The sequence below is a fragment of the Bubalus bubalis genome, chromosome 18, assembly GCF_019923935.1.
Source record: "Bubalus bubalis isolate 160015118507 breed Murrah chromosome 18, NDDB_SH_1, whole genome shotgun sequence".
Taxonomy (NCBI): domain Eukaryota; kingdom Metazoa; phylum Chordata; class Mammalia; order Artiodactyla; family Bovidae; genus Bubalus; species Bubalus bubalis.
This window is the reverse complement of record NC_059174.1, coordinates 43,556,996-43,575,643: the sequence shown is the minus strand read 5'-3', so window position 1 is coordinate 43,575,643 and position 18,648 is coordinate 43,556,996. Positions and strand designations below refer to the sequence as shown.

Below are 18,648 nucleotides of genomic sequence, written 5' to 3'. Positions count from 1 at the left end.
CCCCTGCCGGCTCCTGAAGCTGCCGGTGAACTTGGCATCGGCTATGCACTGTGAACACAGTGGAAGCAACATCTTGGGTATCTGTTAGTCTTTTTTTTTTTTTTTTTTTTTTTTGGCTGTGCCAGGTCTTAGTTGAGGCACTTGAGATCTTAGTTGTGGCATGTAGGATCTAGTTCTCTGAGCAGGGATTGAACTCAGGGCCCCTTGCATTGAGAGTGCGGAGTCTCAGCCACTAGGCCACCAGGGAAGTCCCTCTGTTAATCTTTTCAACTGATACTCTGGATAGAATGACCAGCACTTGGAAGTGGGGCAGGTGTTCAGCTTGGACCGTCTGAGCCTTGGATGCAGGCAGGCGTCTCTGCAGCAGGAGGCTGGTTTTCATTCATGTGAGAAGGTGCTTTGCTTTGAAAAGAGCAGAGCTCACCTCATGTCCTGTGCTTGGCCTCCCTAGAGGTTTGGGTCTGTCTGAACAAGGGTAGCCTGGGGATTCCCAGGTGCGCTAGTGGTAATGAATCTGCCTGCCAATGCAGGAGACATAAGAAACATGGGTTCGATCCCTGGGTTAGGAAGATCTCCTGGAGGAGGGCATAGCAAGACACTTCATACTCTTGCCTGGAGAATCCCATGGACAGAGGAGCCCGGTGGGCTTCAGGGTACAGTCCATAGGGTTCCAAAGAGTCAGACATGACTGAAGCATGCACACGTGAGCAAGGCTCACCTAGGGGTGAACTCCCTGCTGACTGTCACTTCTCAGCTACCCCTCCAGACTACCCAGCTACAACCCCAGGCTATGTGCGCCCCACACTAGCCTTGCTTTGGGGTCTGACAGTGCTGGCCAAGTTCCCAGGCTGGGCTCACTGGTTTTTGGCTCACAAGAAGCTCCATCAACTTAATCATTTGGATTTAATTGGTTCCAGTACCATCTCTATGACAGGAGCCCTCCAGCCCCCTTAAAAGTCTCTTTTAGGCATTTCTCCGGGCGGTCCTCAGAGAGAGTCTTACAGAAACTCAGAGACCTCCCACTTCCTGTGCTTTAAGTCGGTTGCCCAGGAAGCCCCACCGGAGTCCCCCTGTCTGCAGCACCACTGCCCAGCCTGCCTCGTGCAGCCACAGAGCCATGTGGGGGTGCAGCCACATGGTGCGCCGGCCACCTCTGGGTGCCGAGGTCCCTGCAGCCAGACTATGCTCCAGGTAGGGCTGAGGTGATGGTCACACTTTCTCCCCAGGGCCCAACAGTGGGTACTGCTGGGACCCTGCACTTCCCAGAGCTCTGTGTGGAAACAGCCCCTCCAGCAGCAGTCCCCAGCCTCCCCCTCGGGTGGGAGTCCCAGGCTCCCCTCCCTCTGCCCTGTGTGATAACCCAGGGTCACAAACCACCCAGTGCAAAGGCTCCAAACAGCCAGTTAGATTCTGGATTCAGGGGCCGGCTCAGCAGGTTTCTGTTGGACTCATTCATGGGTCTACAGTCAGTTCTCAGGTTGGCCAGGAGCTGATAATTCAAGCCAGCCTCGCCTGTGAGTCTGCTGGTCAGCAAGCTGTCCAATGGGCATCTTACATTCTGGCAGGCTGACCAGGGCATTGTCACCCAGTGGTGGGGCTCCCAAGAGCAGCAGGAGGATTCGGCTCCAGTGGGTGAGCCCCTTCTGAGGCCCCGGCTTTGGCAGATGTCTTATTATCCAAAGTAAGTCACATGGCACTTCAGATTCAAGGGCTGGTGAAATAGACTCTGCTTCTGGATGGGAGGGGCTAAGCATCACTAAGCAAGGACGAGGACGCAGCAAGGAGAATTTGAGAGTGATTTTGCAATCTACTGTGTGTTCCTAACCCCTCTCACAAACCTCCTTGCAGCCCCTCTTCCCTACATGCAAATCCAGGCCTACTGGCCTGCTGGCTTTATAGGCAGGACCAAAAACCCCAGGTCCAGCCAGGGAGGCCCTCTCTGCAGCTTTCCTTGCTCATCTATTCCCCTGCATCTCTTAAGCATCTCTGTGTTTGGCTGGACTGCCAGCTCACGTACAGGGAGCAGGACTGGCTCACCATGGCCAGGCAGCCCCCCAGGACCCAGCCAGTCCTCTGGAAGGGGTAAGTGCTGACCACCTTGGCTTGCAGATATGGACTCAGCCATTTGTGTCAAAGTTGCTCTGTAGGTGGGCAGGGCTCAGAGTGACCTCATAGGGCATCTCGCCCACCTTCACGCCTTGAGGATCAGGGTCCCCGTGCTTTCCTGTTGCCCCTACTTCTCACATGACCACTGAAATAAGGACGACAGCCATCCTGAGTTGGGGACTGTGCTGAGTGTCTCGTAGAATCACCCAACTAATCTCTTCAACAGTCTTCTGAGCTAAGACCCATCACCCACAGTTTATTGAGGAGGAAGTGGAGGCTCAGAGAGGTTGGGTAACTTGCCCACTGCCACACAGTGAGGCAAGTTTAAGAAAGCCAGGAATGGAACCTAGACTTCTGCATCCACATTCCCAATCTCTATATACATGCTGTTGGATAATAAGCACCACAATAAATATCAGAAGTGACCCCTGCCACATTTGTTTAGTGCTAACTGTCCCCCGGACTTCCCTGGTAGCTCAGCTGGTAAAGAATCTGCCTGCAATGCAGAAGACCCCAGTTTGTTTCCTGGGTTGGGAAGATCCCCTGGAGAAGGGATACGCTACCCACACCAGTATTCATGGGCTTCCCTAGTGGCTCAGATGGTAAAGAATCTGCCTATAATGCGGGAGACCTCGGTTCGATCCCTGGGTTGGGAAGATTCTCTAAAGGAGGGCATGGCAACCCACTCCAGTATTCTTGCCTGGAGAATCCCCATGGACAGAGGAGCCTGTCGGGCCACAGTCTATGGGGCTGCAAAGAGTCGGACATGACTTAGCGACTAAGCACAGCACAGCAAACAGTCCCCCAAGGGCCCCAGAGTTCATGGCCTCCTTTGCCCCTTGGAATTGCCTTGTTAAACAAAAGCACCTTTTCGTCTCAAAATGGGGAAGTCGGGACCCAGGCTTCTGATTTTGAAGTCCACATGCACTTCTTTTCTTTCTTCACTGCACGATTTCTAACGGGCTGTTCATGCTTGGGGATATTTGCTTGGCAATGTTACAGAGGCAGGACCAGCTAAGGCCTTTAGAGTTGAAGAAATGAAAAAATGATGTATCCTCTCATGTAAACTGAAAAAAGAAAAAAACCCATGAAACAAGAAAGTCACTGTTGTGTTGATATGAAAATTGTTGTGTTGATATGAAAATTGCTGCCTTCTAGACTTTTAAACTGCAACATTCAGGACTAGTCTGTCCAAGTTGAACTTTTCAAGATACTATTCGGGGGCAGCTGCCGGCTCATTGGGACCTGCAGTATTGTGTGTCACCGGGACTTATGTACATCTCCCAGCATTTTAACCATCACCTGTTTGGAGAATGGGACTCAGTGAGATGCCAGGCACTCAACCCTTCCCTCCCCATCGCAGAAATCCAGAGGGACAAGATGGCCAGAGTGTGGGCATGAGTCTTAGGCTCGATCAGCGGCCACCTTGCCTTCGACGAGCTTTGATTGTGCAGAGAGTGAAGCCAGGATGCTGTGATAGTCCAGGGTGATGTCCAAGAATAGGGGTAGTGGTAAAAATTGGGGGCAGCAGTGTGTGGTGTGGCCTGGCTGTGCACTTAGCTACCAGCCTATCTGGTCCCCTTCTGTTTCCTGAACCTGCCTCTCCTCCATATTGTTTCCTGACATCCCCCTGCCACATCCTCCTCTACTTGAAGTTGGCCAGACTCAGGGACTCTTGGCTACCAAGAACCCTGATGAGCATGGAGCTTAAAAAGGGAAGAGACTGCGAAGAGGTAGGCAGCCGGCCAGCCTGGGAGACTTGGCAGTCACAGGAGGGGAGTGGGAAGGGGCTGCCAGAAGGGAAGGGTGGGAGGGACGGGGGGAGACAAGGCACTGAGGAGGAAGGGTAGACAGGTGTCAGGTCAGGAGAGTGAGCAGTCACAGGTCACTCCAGTCTTGCAGGTGGTGCGGACAGGCTAGGTGGCCGCTGGGGACATGGTCTGTGGGTGATTTCATGAAGGGTTGAAAGCAACTCCCTGACAGTAACCCAGGAGACAGGCAGTTGTGAACGTCAGAGAGGATTCAGTAGCTTGCAGCTGGGTAGAGGGAGAACCCATCCCCCCAGGAGATTTCTCTCCAGGACACAAGCCACAGAAACCAATTTACCCAAAAAAAAAAAAAAAGAAAGAAAGAAAGAAACCAATTTCCCTGCACTGGGACGCAACACTCCTACCTCTGAATTTTGTTCATTTTATCAAGATTTTGAAATGTGGTAAATAAAGTTACACCAATGAATAGCCTCGCGCAACATGGCAAATGCAATAAAGGTGAAAGCAATAAAAGGTGGATAGACCAGCCACTAGGCACCGATATGACTCCTAAGAAATAAAAGTAATTATCACCTGCACAACCCGGCCAGCCCATTCCTCGTGCGCGAAAGAAAACCATTTCAGAACTTTATTTCCTATATTGAGTGTTGATAATTGGATGTATTTATAAGTCTCTCTGGAAGAAAACAGCTTGTGATTTCAAGATGAGAAAACAGTCTTCCAAACAGTGAAAAACAATATATCCCCCATTTTCACACACACACGCACACACACACACACACACACACACACACAAAGAGCTTGTTTCTTCCGCTGTTTTTAAGGTGCTGTTGGAATGATTTGCCTTTCCGAAGGCACCGTTCCATTTCTCATCTTGAATTGCCACGTAGACCCTGGCAGAGCACACAGAGGGGACCACTTCATCTGAGCCGGTGACGGGGCTTCCTAGGGAAGGCCCCCGGGGCTGCTGCCTGCCTCTTTTCTGCAGGAAGATGGATACCCAGGTGGGCTGGGCGGGGCCAGCGAGGGCAAGAGGAGTGTGAGGTGGCGTGGGGGTCCTCTGGTGCTGAGGGATGGAGGTGACAGTTGCGGCGTGGCCTGGAGGAGGCAGCAGGCCAGGCTGGCCCCCGGAGTCGGAGAGCTACGGCTGCTGCTGCTGCTGACATTGCAGAGGCTGAGGGCTGGGATCTGCCAGAACCATGATGGAGAGGTGGCCTCCTGGGCATTTCATTTCCATCACACGCCTTCCTTCCCCACTCGGGAAGAGGTTGGGTTAGACTATACCACCCCCGCCTCCCCTTTTCACAACCCTCTCTGCTTTCTGTTCAGTCTCTTTACTGCTGGTTTTCTGAGCCCCGTCTTCCATTGTCAGAAAAAGCAAAGAGTTACAGAAACCTCACACGCCACCCCGTGTGGGGTGTCACCCTCTGCGGCTGGTGCTCCCATACAGCTGGCACAGAGCCTCTTGTCAGCTCCTCCAGCCCCAGACATGGACTCAGACCCCACTGCTCTTCTGCTCGGAAGCCCTCAGTAAACCCCCACTCATCACATACCCCTGCTCTAGGCCTTCCCAGATGGTGGGCTCCATGGGGATAATGCTGGGGGCCCCTCTTCCTCCTCTGCTCCCAGACCTCCAGGATCTGCACGTGGGACAGCTTGATAGCAGGGGCAGAGCCAGCATCCAATGTGGTGACACAGAGCCTTCCGGCAGACCAGCATCCTCAGTATGTAGTAGAAGACGGAAGGCGCCCAGGTCCTGGCTCTTCCAGGGATGCCCCCGTGAGGCCCCGAGTCAGAGTCTGGTCGGTGGCCACCTCCGGCCAACCATCTCCAGGCAGCCAGCTGTCAGTAGTGTCCATGGAGCTGCAGGAGCATGGTGTCTGGGTCAAGCAGGGTGGGCAGAGCAGGGAAACCTGGCAGGACATGTTCTCACAGGGACAAAGGGAGCCCTGGGAGCCCCAAGGAGAAGGTTTCTTGGGACCAAGGTCCTTTGTGGGCTCTGGCCGGGGCGGGGCACTTCTCGAGAGTCACAATGCCCCGGCCACCGGACTGGCTTAGCGCAAACACCTCTCAGCCACTTGTAGGTCACAACGAGGGGCGACTATTTCAGCTAAGGGTCTGTGACCTCAGAGGGGACGCTGCGTGAGGCCTGAGAGTGCTGGCTGGAGCTCTCCCTTGCTGATTTATACACTCTCGCTCCAACCCTCTGAAATCAGTCTTTCCCCAATTGCCTCCTGGCTCCCAGCAGCGTTCAGGGTCGGCCCTGCATGAGTAACTATGCAATCTTCTCCCATTCCCAGGGCTGCTTCTCTTGGAGCCCCTGCCAGAGCCCTGATAAGGAGGGGGTGGGAGTGGGGGCAGCCCTGCCAGAGACTCTGATGGGGAGGGGTGAGCAGTGGCGAGCAGCCCTCTGTGCCAGGCTCACTGGCAGGGCAAGCCCACCATCCAGACAGATGTGGGTAGGCAGGAATTAGGGGCAGCAACACTGCCCGCAAACAAGGGCACTCCACTCAGTCGGTAGGTGCCCTCCCCCTATTATTTTGTGACTGTTTAGGATAATTACTTCTTTTTCATATTAATAAACGCTCAGAGCTGGCAGCTGGCTTAATTCTGACATATTTTCTGTCAAAAGAAAAGGTGGAGGGGTGGTGATTAGCTCCAGGGCAGGTTTTCCTTCCACAAAAGAGCATGAGAAGCTCATTCTGCTCAGTCTTTGTTGTTTTTAAAAACTGTCTCTTATTAGAGAATCAAGTTTCTCCAGCTGAAGGTAGAAAACTCCTTAATGGAAAAGAGGGTGGGGGAGTCCACATTCTCAGGGCGCTGGGCTGGGCAGTGGGTGTGGCGCTTGCATCTCTGCTCAGCTCCCTGGAAATGGACAAGAGGGCAGATAGATCCTCTCTGGGGTCCTGCCTGGAGGAAGTGGGAAGCGGGAGGAAGGATGGGGGTCCCCTCCTTCCATCAAGTCTCCTTGGCTTTATCTGGGTCAGGGAGGTGGGAAGGACTGTCTGGAGGAGCCGCTGTCCTCCTTATGACTTTGGCCATTTTAGTTGTGCCACAGGCCGAAGGTGCCTGGATGTTTGCTTGTGAAGTCCAACAGCAGCCCCATGAGGCAAGAACCATTAGCTCCCACCTGACAGATGAGGAAACCGGGGGTGGTGCTGGGACTGGAAGCAGGCACGCTTCAAGTCACCCGCCCTGTTTATGCTTTGATTTGCCCTCTCCACCTATTTAAGCGGCTGCTCTCTTCCCAGCTTTGTGGGGGCAAACAGCAGCTGTTTCTCTGTCTCACAGTCCCTGGTGGTTCCTTAGCTCAGCCACAGTGACCCACATCCTCGTCCTGACAAAGAAGCAAGAGGCACCCCAAATGCCAGGTCTTCAAACAGAAGCTACTTCCAGTTGTGAGATAGCTAGGGGCTGTGGGCATGTGCTGGGCCCCTCCTCCTGTCCACCCACATCTGCACGGCCTTGTGTGGCGCAGGACTCAAGGGGTACCCCTTCCCACCAGTCCTGAGCCCCTTCCTTTACTGAGCAGGTGTGAGTTATCCCAAGTCACTACTGCATGAACTCAGCCCCTGTGTGAACTTGGGTGAGGTATTTATCTCTCCGAGCCTCAGTTTCCTCATCTGTAAAATGGTATTAAGGACAAAGCCCACCTCACAGGGCTACTGCGCGTATTCAGTGAACTGACATTTGCAAAGCACTGGGGCACAGTAAGTGCTCCATATCTGTTAGTGTTACTATTATTCTAAGGTACCAGCAGCGTAGGGAGCTGCCTTGTGTCAACTACAAATTGGCACTTAACAAGAGCATTGCCAACAACTGAACGACAAAGGCATTTGCCATCTACCTCTATGGAGATTGAACCCCATGCTGCCATAGCTGTTGACCTTCAACAACCCCTAAGGGAGTTCAGGTTGGAGTGAGGCACTCCTTGCTCCAGGGAATCTGGTGGGATACGTCTTTAGACAGATGGATGTTTTTAGAAACAGACTTTATGATCTCAATCCTTGCATCTTCTCAGGTTCAGAGAAGCACTGAGTCCCTTCATGGTGACATCAGATCCTCATGACTAACAAAAACCTTTAGTAAAATGAATGCTTCAGGGTATTGAATGCCCCCTTCACCAAAACCTTATATATTGACCTTCTGCCACTGCTGCTTTGGAGCAGTCTCTCAGAACTATCTGAGATGCTGCCTCCCGGGCTGCAGTCCTCATTTTGTCCCAAATAAAACTTAACTTGTAACTGTCAACTGTACATTTTCTTTAGTCAACACTTGGAATATCTACTCACCATCCCCCTTCCTGCCCCACTTCTCAACTCTCTGGAGGACCCTGCACCCAACAAGAGTGCACAGCAGGGCAAAGGCGTGGGGTTGGGGGGGAGGTGACCTCTGATAGATTCTCCATCCTGAACTGTGCTCTTCCCTGTGGCTACTTCTCCCTATCCCTCCTCACTGGCCGCCCTGCCTTCAGGTTCTTCTCCACCATGCAGTTGAGTGAGCTTAGAAAGGTCCCAACAGATCTAACTCCCTAGCCCCGTTTTCAAGGCAGTGCAAGATCTGACCCTTGCTCACCTCTGAGGCTGCACCTCCCCTCTTTCTTGGACACTGAACTTCTGGTTACTTCAATTGCCCTGGCCTTTGCTCAAGCCATTTCCCTTCTTAAGCCAACCACTGTCACCTCTGCCCGTTACTAGACTGGGTCAGAAGCTCCTCTCTCAAGGTGTCTTTCCCCCTGGGCAGGCTGAGACGTCGAGTCAAGGGCAGAATCAAGGTATTCACTGCCTTGGGTACGTTCTCTTCTGCTCTGAAAAGGCCTCTGTCCGCACCCCAGCCGCACCCGTCGCCTGCGGGCGACCAGACAGATTTTCCACCTCCTCCAGGGCTCCGCCCCTCCGGGTCGGGAGGGAGCGCTTCGCCGGAGGGGACTGGACAGGGGCTCTCGGCCCCGCCCGTCAAGCCCCGCCCTGGCCCCGCCCCCCGAAATGGGACCTGGTCGGGCTCAGCTGACGCCCCATTTCACGTGACGCTGGAGCTGGGGAAGCATGGCGGCGGCCACCGGGTGAGTGCTGCCGCTGTCCCTGGCCCTTGGCCGGCGGCGCGGAGCGGGGGCCTTGGGCCTGCCGATTGGACAGCGGGTGAGAGCCCCGCGCTGCCAGGCCGCGTACCCGCAGGGCGTGCAGTGTGGCCGTGGGCAGCGCGCTTCTTCGCGCGGGTCGGTCCTCCGAGCGCTGGGCGTCTGGCTGCGAGTCCCCTCCCTGGCCGCTGCCCATTGCCTTCAGGGCCGCCGTGGCGCTCAGGCCCCGCCCGCGTGTGTGTTGTCCCCACTGTACGGCCGAGTTGGGTCTCGGATCCACGCTCGCGTTCAGTCACGGAACTCCGATGGGAAGGCCGCGTTGCCAGGGTGCTGGGGACCTGGGGATCCGGGGAAGAGGCAGCATTTGAGATGGCCTTGGAATCCTCTCCCCTAGCTAGGCAATTCCACTCTTCCTTCAGGGCCCAGATGGGACCTCCTCAGAGAAGCCTTCTCGAAGTACCTTTCCCACTCTTAGCTGCTGCTGCTAAGTCACTTCAGTCGTGTCCGACTCTGTGTGACCCCATAGACGGCAGCCCACCAGGCTCCCCCATCCCTGGGATTCTCCAGGCAAGAACACTGGAGTGGGTTGCCATTTCCTTCTCCAATGCATGAAAGTGAAAAGTGAAAGTGAAGTCGCTCAGTCGTGTAGGACTCTTGGAGACCCCATGGACTACAGCCCACCAGGCTCCTCCATCCATGGGGTTTTCCAGGCAAGAGTACTGGAGTGGGGTGCCATTGCCTTCTCCACTCTTAGCACCACTTGGTAAATAATATAGTACCTTAAAAAACAAAACAAAACAACAACAACAACAAAAAACCCAACGAACCTGTTCTTGTCTTCTCTCCTTTTAGAGTGTGAGATCAGGGCCTTTGTCTCCTTCACCCCTGGGCCTCATTTGCCTTGCACACATGCCTCATAAATTCTGCCCAATAGAAGAATGGTGAGTGTTCTTGGTGGAAGGAAGTGTGGACAGATGGGCCCACTGAAGCATTGGGGAGTGTCCCAGATGAAGGAACATTCCCAACAAAGGTTGAGAGTGTTCCAGGGACAGGGGACAATGGCGTGTGTCCCTGTGCTGGAGGGCATGGTGTCCTAGCTGGCTTTTCTAGACTTTGTCCTAAGGGACTGGGACATTCCAAGGGTTTTAATCTGCTCAGATCTGCCTTTTAGATAACTATCTTCTGAGCTCTGTGTGAGTTCAGGGCAAGACCTGGGCCTGGAGATGCTGGGGCTGGAAAGGGGTGTGGTAGATAGAGCGAAGGCATTGCCCTTGATGCTAGGCCAGAACTGAGATCAGAATGGGGAAACTGGTGGACTAAATGGGTGTCTCTCTTTGGAAGGTAGGGAGAATGGCAACAGAAAATGGCCCCCTTAGTTGGCCCCCGAGGTTGGGAGAGCTTAGGACATACAAATCAAACACATAATAGGCCCCTGCTGTATTCCAGAAAGTGTACTGGGCCTACCCTTAGGCGTTCACAGGCCACCTGGGTATATGTCATCCATCTGTCTGCCTCTAGTCTTGATGAGTGCCTTGGACGGGCACGGGTTCTGAGCTCAGGGAAGAGTGTGGGTGGGCTTCACTCCTTGGATGGCATTTGTGTTAGTCCTTGAGTAACCCTCAGGCAGATAACTGTGCTTGCTAAGTCTCACATGAATGTCACGGAATCCAGGGTCAGATCCTTGAACCCAGCCTGTGACCCTGTCTTAAAGAGCAGAGTGAGCAGTAGGTGCGGGCTACCCAGATGTGGTTCTATTTCCACTGTATCTGGGCTACCATGTGGTCACAGGGAGTTCCAGTTGCTACATTTGGGTTCAGGGCTCCGTGCTGTGCTACCAAAGGTACAATGAGCCAGGCTGGTGATTGGATGGGCATGAGCCTAAAGCTGGCTGAATCCTGGAGGGAAGGCCTTTATAGCAAAGCTGATTCTCTGGGCCATGTGTAGTAAAAACTGACTGACAGAGGTCTTGGAGAAGTGTGTAATTGGCAGGGAGACCTGAGAGGTAGCTTCCAGAGCTTGACAGGCCCTCCTTGGCAAGAACCACCCCAGGCTGGTATTGGTTGCCCTGCTGGACACTTGGAACCCAGCAACTTCCTTAGGTGGAAGAGGCTTTGAGTGTGTTTCCAGCAAAGCTGTGCCCTAGTATGTCTGGGGACCTTGAAGAATGGCTTTACTGCTGTCATTATAGTTCTTCAAGGTCCCCAGACATACTCAGGGCATATCAGAGCATCAGGCATAATGAGGCACCGTGCCACCGAGTCATAGCCACAGGCTCCCAGGAGTTGAATTTGGTTGCCTATAGAGTCCTCCCTGAACATGGAGCTTCCCTGGTGGCTCAGTGGTAAAGAATCCACCTGCCAATGCAGGAGATGTGGATTTGCTCCCTGCATTGGGAAGATCTCCTGGAGAAGGAAATAGCAACCCACTCCAGTATTCTTACCTGGGAAATCCCATGGAGCCTGGTGGGCTACAGTCCATGGGGTCTCAAAGAATTGGGCACGACTTAGCGACTAAACAACAAGAGTCCTTCCAGATCCTGGGCCCCGGGAGGCCAGGAGGCCGAGGTGCTTGTTTGTGCTCCATGTGATTTGGGGAGCAGTGGAAGCCCTAAGCTAGCATCTCAGGTTCAACTGGAAACTTGAACTGCTACTCTGAGGAGTGTTTCAGGGTTGATCCTGCTTTGTCCTACCAGCCTGGGCAAGGACTTCAAGATTGCTTTGCACGGACAGAGGTGAAACTGCTGGGCTGTAGCCAGAGCTGCTGCATTGATACCCTTTGTGGCTTTTTTCTTTCTCCTCCTCCCTCTGCCCACTCACTGGCTGGCCCTGGACCGCCCTCATCCTCTCACATATTCTCATACTTGCAGGCTCAGCTCAGGTGGTACCTCCTAGAAGCCTTTCCTGACCTCCTTCCCCCCACCGCCTCCCCGATTTGGACCTCCAGTCAAAGCTTCCTTCTCAGAACTTCAGAGAATCCCAGTTTTTCCCTGCTGGCAGGATGCTTTTCTGCATCTGCATGCCTGCCCATAGTGGTCAGGTGAGGGGCTGCTTCCCTTCATGCCTCTGCTGGCATCCTTAAGCCCAGGGACTACTTCAGTGTGTGTCTCTAGGGCCCCGTGGCCGCCTTGTGATTGGTTCTGGGTGACATGGTACCTAATGATTTCTCTATATTGGTCCAGCATGCCATCCTGCGTTCCATGGAGCCTTCAGAAATTGAGGAAGGGAGCTATGGGTGGGATTGGGGACAGAACTCTGAACAGGATGAAGGAATATCTTTAACTCTGTGAGTGACACTCGGGGTGGAGGGGCTGCTGCCCAGAAGGCTTTTGCCCAGCGAGGAGCAGCAGGTGAGCTGTCCTGGATGTGTCCCTGTGGGTTCATAGGTCACACTGGAGTCAGCGTTTCTGGAGAGCAAGTATCTGGAGGAGTTAGATTCTGAATCAGAGCCTGTCTCCACCCTGATATGAACCTTGTGCTCTTGGAGAAGAGACAATGGGCTGACCTTGGGGGCTGGGGTGAGGGGTGGGTCTGTGGGAGGCAGACTGACCAATGAGGACCCCTTTGCTCTCCCAGGCCCTGTCTGAGGCCTGGTCTGCCTCCACACAGGTCCCTGGGTGTGCTTAGCCCTGCTGACCCTCCTCAGGAGAAGGGTAGGCAGGGTGGGAGATGCCGGCCAGCTGCTGGGAGGCCCCTTCAGCCAGGGTGAGATGGCTGGCCTTGCTGTCAGTCAGCCAGAGGGTTCAGTGCCTGGCCTGAGCCGGAGGCTGTGGCTGAGGAATTAGGCCCGTCCTTGGCTGGCCTCTCTTGCTGGGAGCTTAGCAGCATGGCCCCATTCAGAAGTGGTGTCACATCACAGGGCAAGGATGTTGTCCTCATCCATGCTATGGACCCCATGGGCATCCATGAGACCTTTTTATCCCTCCCAGCATGATTCCCAGGTGGCTCAGTGATAAAGAATCCACCTGCCAATGCAGAAGATGCAGGTTCAATTCCTGGGTCGGGAAGGTCCCCTGGAGAAGGAAATGGCAATCTACGCCAGTATTCTTGCCTGGGAAATCCCATGGACATAGGAGCCTGGCATGCTATCGTCCATGGGGTTGCAAAGAGTCGGACACGACTGAGCGGCTAAGCAACGACAACATGATGAAATAAATTACAAATGAGGACTTCCCTGGTGGCTCAGACGGTAAAGCGTCTGTCTACAATGCGAGAGACCTGGGTTCGATCCCTGGGTTGGGAAGATTCCCTGGAGAAGGAAATGGCAACCCACTCAGTACTCGTGCCTTGAAAATCCTATGGATGGAGGAGCTTGGTGCAGGCTACTGTCCATGGGGTCACAAAGAGTCGGGCACGACTGAGCGACTTCACTTCACTTCACAAGGAGAACCAATTATATAGGAACACAGTTACTAAGATGTTAGGAAACAAATTTGTGGTATAATAATATATGCTTCTTTATTAACACCTTAAATAGTAAAAGCAGCAGGTCTAACCTTAATGTTGAAGTAGTGCTGAGTAAAAGTGGTAATCTTGAGATATGGTGACATCAATAAGGTGACATGAAAATACTGATTTCTGTTGATAGATTCATGCACTGCTGATACTGTTGTGGTTTTTGCTTATGTTAATAACTGAAGAAAGTGTTAATTTGAAAGAGAGGTTAGAGAAAATAAAGGTATAACTTTTTTTCCCCATTCAAGTAGATGGAGTCCCTAAACTCTGTGCGTTAATCCCTGGGGTGAGAACCCAGCAGGTAGCCATTGAGGGAAAGGAGAGGTGGCTCGGTACTGAATTGGGGGACAGGAGAAGTTTTCCTGGGGATCAGTGTCACACCTTCCCTGGGGGCAGGTCACTGGCTGTTTCCTGGGCTCTGGCTGTTGACAGGGGGTGGGCTGGCCCATGAGGGCTAGAGCTTGTTCTGTGGGTCTCTTTGATACCCTGGAGTCTTTATCTGCCAGCCCCTACTATCTCCCCGGGCGTTGCCCCTGCCCTTGGCTGCCTGCAGTAAAGTGTGCCTTATTTACACTTGGACTTGGAGATGACCTGGCTTTTGCCTTTTAAATTCCAGATGCCAGTTAGCAAAAGCTCCAGCAGAAACCAGGTGGGGATGTTTTATTAGTGCTGCTTTTGCTGAACTTGCAGGGAGAAGCCACCTGTGATGGCTCTGAGCCCAAGATTCTCTCTGAGGGTTGGTTTATGCCTTGAGAAATCAAAGGGCATGTCTCTATACCCCTGGATTCCGGGGTGCCCTGCAGTAATAAATGACTGCAGCCGTCGGCCTGCCTGGGGGCTCTGGCCAGGCTGCCTTTCTCTGTTCTGGCTGAGCCCATGCAGGATTAGGTAGTATTGTCGATTTCCTTTGCAGCAGCAGCTCATGCTCCCAGGGAGGGTAGCTTGTCGAGTTTCCTGTCTTGACCTGCACTGCTCGGCCCTTGGGCCAGAAAACTCCTGTCCAGGTGCCCTGAGGAGTTTAGGTCTCTCAGAAAGTTCTGGATAAGATGAAGTGAAAGTTGTTCACTTGCGTCCAACTCTTTTCGACCCCACAGACTGTAGCCTTCCAGGCTCCTCCGTCCATGGAATTCTCCAGGCCAGAATACTGGAGTGGATAGCCGTTCCATTCTCCAGGGGGATCTTCCCAACCCAGGGATCAAACCCAGATCTCCCGCATTGTGGGCGGATTCTTTACCGTTTGAGCCACCAAGGAAGCCCAGATCAGATGACGCCTAGCCCTTCTGAGAGCCTTCCAGGTTCCAGGGATCCAGGGATGCGGTGTCAGCTGGTTTTGTTGTTGTTTAGTTGCTAAGTCATGTCCAACTCTTTTGCGACCCCATGGACTGTAGCCCACCAGGCTATTCCATCCTTGGGATTTTCCAGGCAAGAATACTGGAGTGGGTTGCCATTTTCCTTTTCCAGGGGAGCTTCCCAACCCAGGGATCGAGCTCACATCTTCTGTATCACAGGCGGATTCTTTACCACTGAGCCACCCCAGGAGCTGGTACCTGGTGTGTTTAAGGAGGGAGGTGAGGGGGGTGGGGTCCGTGGGCAGAGGGAGCTTAGGTGGGTGGGCTTTGCAGGCTGGGGGCCGAGGCTGGGCATTTTTAGGCACTGGTGCTGTTGAGTCTGCATGGGTCTAGGCAGCTTTGGCCGGGGCGTCTGCAGCGGTGCTGCCCCTTCTGTGCTGTCAGGAGTCCAACAAGACGAGGCTCTTCGCTGAGCCCACCCTGGCTTTGCTGAGTGAGGGGAAAGAATGGGGGAACACAAGGACTCTGTTCAGGGGTGCTGGCGGCTGCACTTTCAGTTCCTGACTGAAGCTGGGATGCTGGCCTGTTTGTGAGCCGTCACCCCTTCCTTTCATCTGGGTGCTGAGCATGGCAGGCAAGTGGCCTGGCTGAGAGGAAGCCCTGGCCCCTTGTGTCCACCCTCAGGCTCTAGTCCCGTCAGCATGTTGGGGTGGGCAGGACCTCTCTACCCTTCCTGGCCAGGCTGGTCCAAGGGTGGGGCTTCCTTCCCCTCTGGGGCTGATGTGGCAGCTTTGCACAGCTGTGTGGGTGGCCCCACGCTGTGACAGTTGCTCACTCAGCAAATCTTTATTGAGCACTTGCCACATGCCCAGCACAGAGCTTGATGCGGGGCGGCACGGACCAGAGCAGACCCAGCTCTCTGGGCTCATGGGGTTTCTGTTCTAGCAGACGGAGGCGGACCTCACCTGTGAGCACCATCTCTCACTGCAGCCCAGGCAGCGCCCCCTCTCTCTGGGCTGTCCCTGCCCTCCTGGACCTCCGCTGGCCAGAGAGCCTGCAGGGCCTCCCCCCGCACAGGTCACACGCCCCTGCCTAACTCCTGCCCCCTGGCCCCGACCTTGCTGGCCGCCAGCCCACTCACTGGGACTGCCCTTCCTCCATTTAGTCATTCATGCACTGCTGTTTTGGGCTTCCCAGGCGACGCCAGTGATAAAGAACCCACCTGCCAGTGCAGGAGATGTAACAGACCTGGGCTCGACCCCTGGGTGTGCAAGATCCCCTGGAGGAGGGCATGGCAACCCTACTCCAGTATTCTTGCCTGGAGAATCCCGTGGACAGAGGAGCTTGGTGGGCTACGGTCCACAGGGTCGCAAAGAGTTGGACACAACTGAAGTGACTTAGTATGCATGCAGCACTGTTTTAGGGGCCTGGAAGGAGGCGGTCCCCACCCTCATGGAGCTTACATTTTACCTGGGGAGACAACGAGCAAGTAAACATATACTATTAGACAGTGATGCGTGCTCTAGAGAGGTGGGAAGAGGATAGGTTTGGGTGGGGTTGTTGGAAAAGCTTCGGGGAAGAGGGGGTTTTTCTGCAGAGGCCTGGATGAAGCAAGAACATGAACCTGGTCGGCACTGGTAGAGGGTGTTCCTTACGGGGAACAGGAAGGTCCCAGGTGGGAGTGTTCTTGGGCTTTAGGGAAGAGTATGATGCCTGTGTGGCCCGCCTCAGCACCTTGTGGCTGGGAGGAAGTCTGCACAGGGTTCTAAGTGTGCTGGGGCAGCCAGGACATGGGGAACAGCTGGGTGACTCCACAGAGGATTTTATTGCACAGAGAGAGAAGTAGATGCTGGTGGGTGTAGGGGTCAAGGGGTGTATTTTTAACTTATTTATTTTAAAGATGGGTGAGGTTCCTGTACATCTGAATGCTGAGAATGGTCCCCAGAGGGGAAAACTGATGCTGGAGCAACTCAGGGGGTTGGGGGGGTGGGGAGAAACAGGAGGGGTAGCACAGGCCACGCCCAGGTGGAGGGGAAACCTCGGCCCAAAGGCCGCAACTTCCAGGTCCCTCTTGTCATGGTTCCCCCTCAGTCATTTGGCACATATAGGCCTGGCTCGCTCAGTGCCTGGTGCTGAGTGCTGTGTGTGTGTGTGTGTGTGTGTGTGTGTGTGTGTCTTGTGCTGAGTGCCGTGTGTGGTGTGTGTGTGTGTGTGTGTTGAGGACAGGAGGGTGTCCCAGCTCAGGTGAGGAACAGCCTGGGCTGCTGGGTCTGTGACCTACAGAGAAGATGCAGCCTGCAGACACGTGGGCAGGGATCCAGTGTTGTCTGGGCCAAATCTCACATGGATGAGAAGGTCCTTGAGGGCAGGAACTGGAGGGTAGGGGATGTGTCTGGGCATCGTTATAGAGTTTCCAACCGTGGGCTCATCTGTCTACTGGTTAAACAGACCCAGCTGCCCCTCATCCCACTTGTCTGACGCTCAGGGCCAGGAGGGGAGGGTGTGGTTGACAGCCCCTGTGGTCCACCGGCAGCCCCGCGAGGAGCTGTTCCCGGGCCACACGCAGATCGAGCTTGGATCAGCTTGCCACGTACTAGTGGGGGTCTGGTGCCAGGCTGGGTCCTGCGGCCGCCCCAGACTGTGCATAGGACACATGCCTGGTGGTGCTAATAGAAGCCTGCTCGTGTCTTTGCAGACCCTTATTTTGGCTGGGGAACGAAACCCTGAAGGTGCCGCTGGCACTCTTCGCGCTGAACAGGCAGCGCCTGTGTGAGCGGCTGCGGAAGAACCCGGCGGTGCAGGCGGGCTCCGCGGTGGTGCTGCAGGGCGGCGAGGAGACTCAGCGCTACTGCACCGACACCGGGGTGCTCTTCCGCCAGGTGAGCCCTGCCGGCAGCTTCCCGCCTCTCTGGGTGTGCACTGGGCCTCCAGTGGGCCGTGTGCCCTCCTCCAGCATCAGGCCCGGTGGGTCTGGGCAACTCTGCGCTCCTGAGGGACCTGGAGGAGGTTCTCTGAAGGCAGGCCAAGGCTGAGGTCCCCAGGGGGCCCCACTCCGGAGGGCAGAGCCGTCACCAGTTAGCCTCAGCTCTCTCAGATCAGAGCACAGAGGGATGATGTTCCTGGGGAGCAAGCAGGCAAGGCTTCCTGGAGGAGGCAGTATTGGGTGTGGATCCTGAAGGCCAGCGTGCATTCTGACGGGTGGAGCTGGGGATGGGTATTCTAGGTGGGGGAATGGTATCCACAGGATTAGACCCAGAGGGTGGGCTGGGCAGCCTTCCCTGGGCCAGGAGAGGTGCTGATGGGGAGGGCTGAGTTCCTGCGACCAGATTTTGCCACAGCAAGGAGAATGGACTGGCACTGCAGAGGTCCTGGGAGGAGGAGGCATGGGAGCAGAGTCTGAGCAGGAGTCCAGCGCCCTGGCATTCATCCCAGCTTTGCCAGTGCTGACCTCTTGGGTTTGGTTTCCTCCCCTGGGAAGTGATCCAGGGGCTCCGCAAGGTTCTAGAGCCCTGGGGGATGGTGGCGGGTGGCCAAGCTGTAGAAAGCCAGCCTGGACGTGATGGCCTCTGGCATCACTCAGTTCCCAGAGACAGGAACAAGGACAGTCATCAGAGGCTCATCCAGGGGGTCCTAGGCTGGCCCCACTTTACAGATGAGGAAACAGACTCAGAGCGGGATCTGGGATTAATTGGAACCCATCTGCCAACTCCAAATCTTCCAGAGCAGGGGTCTGACGCACTGGGAACTCCCTGGGGCCAGGCAAGGCCTAGAGGACATGGCTGTCGAACATCCAGGTCAGGGAGCAGGCAGAGGAATGGGAAGGGAGCTGAGCATGGAGCGTGGGCAGCAAGGCGTGGCCTCTGCAGCTGGACAGTGTCCACCCTATGGGGCACAGGCCTAGATCCACTGCTGGGAGCCATGGTGCACGCAGCATCTTCCACGGAAAGAAAGTGTCT

At 54.8% G+C, this 18,648-nt stretch overlaps 1 protein-coding gene across 1 annotated transcript in view; it reads left to right on the top strand.

Moving 5' to 3' along the window:
• Window positions 1-8,842: 8,842 nt before the first annotated feature.
• The window catches only part of PEPD (peptidase D), a 120,044-nt gene continuing 110,238 nt past the window's right edge, over window positions 8,843-18,648 (top strand). The window contains exons 1-2 of the mRNA XM_025269021.3: window positions 8,843-8,937; window positions 17,388-17,571. Coding sequence (XP_025124806.2) covers window positions 8,921-8,937; window positions 17,388-17,571 — 201 coding nt within the window. The 5' untranslated portion in view covers window positions 8,843-8,920. The remainder of the gene's footprint in view (window positions 8,938-17,387; window positions 17,572-18,648) is intronic.